The following is a 7,027-nucleotide window of genomic DNA, read 5'->3' as shown; positions in this document are numbered from 1 at the left end:
GAAAGAAACCCAGAAACAGAGGAATGCAGACAAAAATCTCTATGGAATAACAATGAAAGGCATATAAAAAGAAAGAAACCCAGAAACAGAGGAATGCAGACAATTCTTCCACTCTCACTCCATCACTGCTGGCAGAGTACTGGATAGGTGGTTTAAAGGTACCATCATGTTTTGCTGCTAGGCAGCGATGGAATCTTGCTGGTTTTCATGCCAATTTTAAACTTTGACGGGTTTGTAACAACCTATTGAGGATTTATTGAACTGCTATATTCATCTGAATAGCAGCACATAAGTTTCTTAAAATAAAATACACATGCTGTTTAGACATTGTAAACATTGGGAGAACTAAAATATGAAACAGACTCACTAGGAGGCCCGTGAAGGACCTGCAAGTATTAACTTAATACTTAAAAGCTGCAGGGGTTTTTTTTTTTACCCCTTTGTAATATTAACAGGAAAGTCTTAGACATTAGGAAGTTTTAAAACAAAAGCTTTGTTGTTCTTATTTGCAAGTATCGGGAAACCAGAGTCAGGCCTACTCCCTCCAAATTATATCTGAATCATTTTACCTTTCAGGGATGGCTGTTAAGTGAGAAACCATGAGTCACACCAATTCCTCGCCATTACAATTCTTTCCCCAGTCTTCTTTGGGCTATTACAAGCTTTATGTGCTTGAAAGTCTATGCAACTTTCTAGGAAGCGTGTCTTTAAATTTTTAGTATTTATGCATGAACAATAACCACCCTTCATTTTCTCCTCTCCCAATTTATTAATTGCAATCTTTTTTTTAGTTTTGGGTGTAAATTGTCATGACTGTTGCTGTTGACTATCTTATTTTTGCTACATGACCTTAATAAGGGGAAGCCTGGTCACCTGAAAGCCAGCTGAAGTGGATTAGAATGGTTCCTTGCTTTTATATGGCTCTATGGTAAAATTAAAGCACATCATCTACCCTTTCTGCTCAGTGTTGTGCCCCAGTATCATTGGTTTGAATTTGGGAGGCTCAAGTTAGCCTAGTGGGTGGAAGGGAGAAGAGCCAAGAGGAAAGAACAGGCTGTGAAATCCAGTCTCTCAGACACCTTTACTTCCACACTTCATAAAGAGCAACCAAGTCACCCTAGCTGGGCTACAGGGAAATAAACGGCATTTAAAGAAACAAAAAAGGGGCCAAAGTGGATTAAGCATTCAATTTTGGAATGGCAAACAAAGAACATGCACTGAAAATATGAAGTTTGACTCAGGGGTGGGGGAGAAAGTTTAACGCAAAGTGGTTCTAGACCACAAGAAATCTCTCAGACATACATAGCCTGTAACCCCTGGCTCCAACTTCTACAACCAAGTATTGCTTGTAAAACAGTGAAGACATCAATAGGAACAAATTTGCCAGTCCAATACAAAGAATTCATCAGTACCATTTCAGCCCCACTTCTTCACCAAGGTGGGGACCACCAGTTTAAATGCACACCTAGAAAACCCCAATAACCTTCACTGGGGTTAATGTCACCATAGTTCATGCTGGTTAGCTCCTCTGAAGCTGTTAAGAGTGGTTTGTTTTTTTAATTAAAAAAAAAAAAGAGTGCTCCCTTCCCAGCCAAGAATTAATATTAAAGATAGCTACATCAGTTGGGAGCACACTTATAAATGATATCCTTAATTCCATTTAAAAATTAGATATATTCTTACAATAAACAAATACAGTACCTCTAAACGGCATGTTATAATTCTTAAGAGTTAATTCATAGGCCGGCGTCCCCGGCTACTAAGTATACAAACTAGAACCTATACTTCGATTATCTGATACACAGATCAAGAACATTTCTCTGTACATTCTACCGTCTCCGTGTTTAAATATATTAAGAAGGGGGACATCATTCGATTAAAGAACATTAAAAAAAAACCCGAAGAAATGTCTTTGTCCTGCAGAGGGCACACACGCGCAAGGAAAAAAAGATGATGGGTTGTTTGTGTTTGGAGCCACGCGGGCAGCGCCCCTTAGCGGAGCTTCTTGCCCAGGATGTGGCGGGCGCTTTTGAGCGGCTGTTTGGGGGCGCTGCCGCCGCCGTGCATTTTGGACAAGGGGCAGTACTTGATGGTGTGCGCGTTGTCCCCGCTCGCCCCGCACAGCGGGCACGTGTATCTGCGCAGCACCGGGCACAAGACCCGGCCGTCGGGGCCCTTGAGGATGTGCGTGGTGTAGAGCGCCACGGCTTCCTTGTTATTCCGGCAGAAGACGCACACTTGCAGCTCGGGCTTGAGCAGCCGAGAGCCCGTCTTGGGCACCGCCGCCGGGTGCAGCCGGCCGTCCACCACCAGGCGGCCGCCGCCGCCGCCGGGCCAGGCGTGCGCCGCCGAGCGATCCTTCTCCAGCGGGTCGGAAGAGCAGCTGAAGACGACCGACGAGGGCGGGCTGGCTCGGCCCGAGAAGGGGCTGAAGTCGGCGAAGCGCTCCTCCAGCAGGCTCTCGCCGGGACTCAGGTGGTGGTGGTGGTGGCTGCACAAGTCGAAGTCGCGCAAATCCAGGGCGCCCTCGAAATAAGGCGCGCCGCCGCCGCCTTCCTCCTCGTCGTCTTCCTCTTCCTCCTCCTCCTCGTCGTCGTCGTCCTCTTCGTCGTCCTCCCCGACCTGCTGCACGGTGGCCGCCACCACCACCGACGAGGCCCCCCCGCGGAAGCCCTTCTCCTGCTGGCTCACGGCCTTGGTGACCAGCGTGGCCAGACCCAGGTAGTCGTTCCACGAGTTGAAGGCGTTCCCGTAGGCGCCGTGGCTCTTGGCGCCGTAGCGGGCGCCCCCGGGCAAAAACTCCACGGGCGGGTGGTGGTGGTCCAGCTTGGCGGGGTGGAAAGCCTCCATGGGACCCGAGACGGCTCCGCGCTTGGCCTCGCTCGCTCTTCCGAGGGGACTGGCGGCACTCGCGGCGCCAAGAAGCCGCCCGCTCGCCGAAACAGCAGCCGGGCAAACACCTCCCTCCTCCTCCTCCTCGGCGAGCCTTTTAGCGCTCGCGCGGCTGAAATAGATACATTCGCGAGGGAGGGACGGACTGAGGAGGAGGAGGAGGAGGAGGCGCAGCCCCGGGGCTGCTCTCTAATTGGACAGCCGCCAAAGCGGCCCCGCCGCCCCGCCTCCTGTCATTGGCTGATTACCCTGAGCACCCTTTCATCTCTTGCAGCTGGGCGTAGACGCCGGCGAGGCTTCCTAAGGCTTTTGATCCGGAGCAGATATCCTTATCCAGGTCCAGGTACGTCACCAAGCTAGCAAAAGCAGGGGTCGCTCGGACTCTCCGTCTCTCTCGCTGATGTTCAGCACTGTAGAGAGGAGAGAGGATGGTCCTCTTCAAATATCTGAAGGGCTGTCGCGTGGAGGATGGAGCAAGGTTGTTTTCTCCAGCTCTGGAGAGTAGGACCCGCACAAACGACTTCAAGTTACAAGAGATTCCAACTAAAGATAAGGAAGAACTTTCTGACAGCAAGAACTGTTCGGCAGTGGAACAGACGCCCACGAGAGGTGGTGGACTCTTATTCTTCCTTGGAGGCTTTTAAGCAGAGAGAGGATGGCCATACTAGATGTATGATCTAGTTGAGATTTCTGCATTGCAGGGGCTCAAACTAGCTGTTATGGTTCTATGTACTACAGGACTTGGCCCTGGAACGACACTTCCCCCTCCTTCTTCCAAAAGCTCAGCTTTTAGGGAAGATGTAATGAGATGAACATATGCAGAACGGCAACCTCTTCCTCTTGAATAACCACAAACCAGCTTCCCATCTCTGGATTGTGCTTCAGCCAGACCCACTGAAATCAACAGGATTGGCTAACCTAAGCCCATTGATTTCAGTGAGTCTTCCCTGAGTATGACTTAGCTGGGTGCCAACCTCTTAGATATGGTATTGCTCACACCTAGCACTCTATGGGAGGTTGTTACCTGTTTACACCCTAATGGCATATCAATAAAATGGCTAATATTGTCACTTTCCTTTTTTCATTGTAGGACATGTCATTTCCACAGTTATGGGTAGGAATCAACAAACAAAACTTCCCAGCATGGAAATTCAGGGATGGAAAAAAGCATCACCTGTTCATCTCTGCTTGCTATGCTCCTGTTAAAGGCACACTGCTTCTGTTCATTAAGAAAAGAAATGGGCCCTAATGAGGGCTTTCTGTCTTCATGGTTCAATTGTCTAGTGTTAAAGGTGCACCCCCACACCAGGGGTGTTTCTTCCCCCTGTATTCTGTGTGCACAAGTTGTTGCTGATTCTCCCTGTGAGCAGTTGGGAGCCCCTCTGTGGGCTGAGCAGAAGAGCTGCATGTCTTGCAGGGATTGGGGGTGCTCAGAATGGTCAGCTGTTTGCCCAAGGGTTGTTCTCTCCCCCCATCCAGTGTGAATTAAAATGTTTTCTCCCGTCTTCCTCCTCATATGCTAAGCAGCATAACAATAGCACACTTTCATCTGTGCCACATAACTGCATTTATGCCCTAGGCAGCAGGTGAAGACAATCAGAAGGCTCTTGATCATATCCCCTGGAATGCAGGATATGTTACCCAGCTGATGAACTACTCAGCTGCATCTCTGTACATCCTTCTTGCAAGCAGCATCTCTCTCTCTCTCTCTTGGATATTTACATAGCTCTGGAATTTAGACACCCCAGGCAGTTGCATAGTTTGAGGCTGACCCTGCTCTCCCAGGGAATAGCTGTATTTCACAGGCAAAACAGGAATCCAGTTGGGGAAAAACATGGCAACACATAAAGTGTAAATTCACCTGCATGCATATGAATAGATCCATTTTTGGCTGTATTGCCCATTGCCTGCGCTGTGCAATATCACTAATGCGTGGCTTCAGGAGTCACTGGCTACAACTGGAATGGCATGCAGGGAATAAGGTAAAGGTAAAGGGATCCCTGACCATTAGGTCCAGTCGTGACCGACTCTGGGGTTGCGGCGCTCATCTCGCTTTATTGGCCGAGGGAGCCGGCATACAGCTTCCGAGTCATGTGGCCAGCATGACTAAGCCGCTTCTGGCGAACCAGAGCAGCGCACGGAAACGCCGTTTACCTTCCGGCCGGAGCGGTACCTATTTATCTACTTGCACTTTGACGTGCTTTCGAACTGTTAGGTTGGCAGGAGCAGGGACCAAGCAAATACAGGGAATACATTAGCTCAAAAGATATTCCCAATGCATTATTTCTGTCCATCTTACAGAGTATATAATAATGACAATATGTGTGGAGTTATTTACTGCAGACAATTATGCCACTACACTTTTTTGAACATAGAGATGCCACCTCGCTCCCCTCACCACAGTCAAATGATAGGTAGGGTTATGTTTAAGTTTCCTCTTACTTTAGTTAAGGCAGATATGGGGAACCTGTGGCCCTCCAGAGATTGCTGGATTCCAACTCTGGGCCAGTCACATAGCTCAGTGGTAAGGCATCTGCTGTGTATAGGACATCCCAGGTTCAACCTTCAGTGGCATCTCCAGGTCGGGCTGGGAGAGGACGTTGCCTCAAATCCTAGAGCCAGCCAGTATAGACGGTGCTCAATGGTCTGACTCCGTATAAGGCAGCTTCCTATGTTTGCATGATGATGGGAATTCAACAACCAGTTCCCCATTTCCAAATAAGTCTTAACCCCAAATCACTATACATATCAGTCTGCTTACTTTTAGTTGCACAATGTGCTCTTTCTCACATATATACACCATGACCTTTCTCAACTTACCATATTTTTCGCTCCATAAGACGCACCTGACCATAAGATGCACTTAGTTTTTAGAGGAGGAAAACAAGAAAAAAAAAATTCTGAACGAAACAATGGATGTATGATTTTTGTGGTTCATGCTGTGGCCACAGACATGTGATCTGATGGTGAATTTGGGGTGACCCAATGCAAAAATCCTGAGGATCCATGTGGATCTGTGCTTTGTAACCACGTTTTTGCACCATTGAGGCCCCACGCAACAGTGGGTGTGTTATTCTTTTGGTGCAGGCTGTAGCCATGGACATGCTATGTGATCTGATGGTGAATTTGAGGTGACTCAATGTAAAAATCCTGAGGATCCATGGGCTTTTACCTCCCTCCTCCCAGGCAGCCTCCTCTAGCGTCCCTTATCTCTCTTCCGATCCCACCGACCAGCTGTTTCCTTTCAACACTCCCTTCCCTCTTGTTTGCCCTCTTGTCTTTTCCTTAGCTGGAGCAGTTTTTTGCTCCTCCTTTTCTTCTATTTTCTCTCCTTATTGCTTTAGTCTTCTTGTTTCCCCCCTTTGCAAGTTTGCTGTCTTTACCTCCACCCTCCCAGGCAGCCTCCTTTATCTCTAGCGTCCCTTATCTCTCTCCCCGATCGGCAAACGATCAGCGGCTTTGTTTCAACACCCACTTCCCTCTTTCAAAAAAAGAGAGCATGATCTGCTTTTTGCCCCTGGGCAATTCGGCTCCAGGGACCACGCATTCGCTCCATAAGACGCACAGACATTTCCCCTTACTTTTTAGGAAGAAAAAAGTGTGTCTTATGGAGCGAAAAATACGGTATTTAACTCTCCTGCCCGGCTTCAATGGATGCAGACTATCTTAATTTACCCTAAAGAAGACGAGGAGCATGAGATGGTTCTATATTCAAGATGAGTCCTCCAATAAGGAGGACTAAGGCCAGTGAAACTGAGGGGGCAGATGAACCCAGAGGTCCTGTTTGTGCTTTCCCCATAATCATCCCAGTTAGGTCGCTTATGAAACATGCACCCTATCCATAAACTGGAAGCAAATGCCAGGGGAAATGTAAACATAGGCTCCCACTGGGAAGATATTGCTATGAATAAACAAATTGGGAAGCATAGTTATATATTCCTGTTTTAAATGGAAATTGCAAACCTCCAATCCCAGGCGGGAATAAATGCAAGTTTAAGAGCTTGGTAAAGAAAGGCACAAGCATGGCTTTTAGGAACATATCAAGGTGCCTTATACCAAGTTGGTCCATCTAGCTTGGCATTGCCTGTACTGACTGGGAGCATCTCTCCAGGATTTTAGGTCAGGATCTTTTGCA

At 47.9% G+C, this 7,027-nt stretch overlaps 1 protein-coding gene across 1 annotated transcript; it reads right to left on the bottom strand.

Annotated features, from left to right (window-relative positions):
- Nucleotides 1–1,062: 1,062 nt before the first annotated feature.
- Nucleotides 1,063–3,157, bottom strand: NANOS1 (nanos C2HC-type zinc finger 1). Its single transcript, XM_081193073.1, has one exon. The coding sequence runs from the start codon at nt 2,848–2,850 to the stop codon at nt 1,993–1,995; it is 858 nt and encodes a 285-aa protein (XP_081049199.1). The 5' UTR covers nt 2,851–3,157; the 3' UTR covers nt 1,063–1,992.
- Nucleotides 3,158–7,027: the final 3,870 nt, after the last annotated feature.

Source organism: Podarcis bocagei (genome assembly GCF_964188305.1).
Source record: "Podarcis bocagei genome assembly, chromosome: 4".
Lineage (NCBI taxonomy): Eukaryota > Metazoa > Chordata > Lepidosauria > Squamata > Lacertidae > Podarcis > Podarcis bocagei.
Note: the sequence above shows the minus strand (reverse complement) of the source record. Positions and strands in the feature narration are given on the sequence as shown.

Excerpts from the sequence above, each read along its gene's own strand:
- NANOS1 (XM_081193073.1), bottom strand. The coding sequence starts at position 2,850 with ATGGAGGCTTTCCACCCCGCCAAGCTGGACCACCACCACCCGCCCGTG.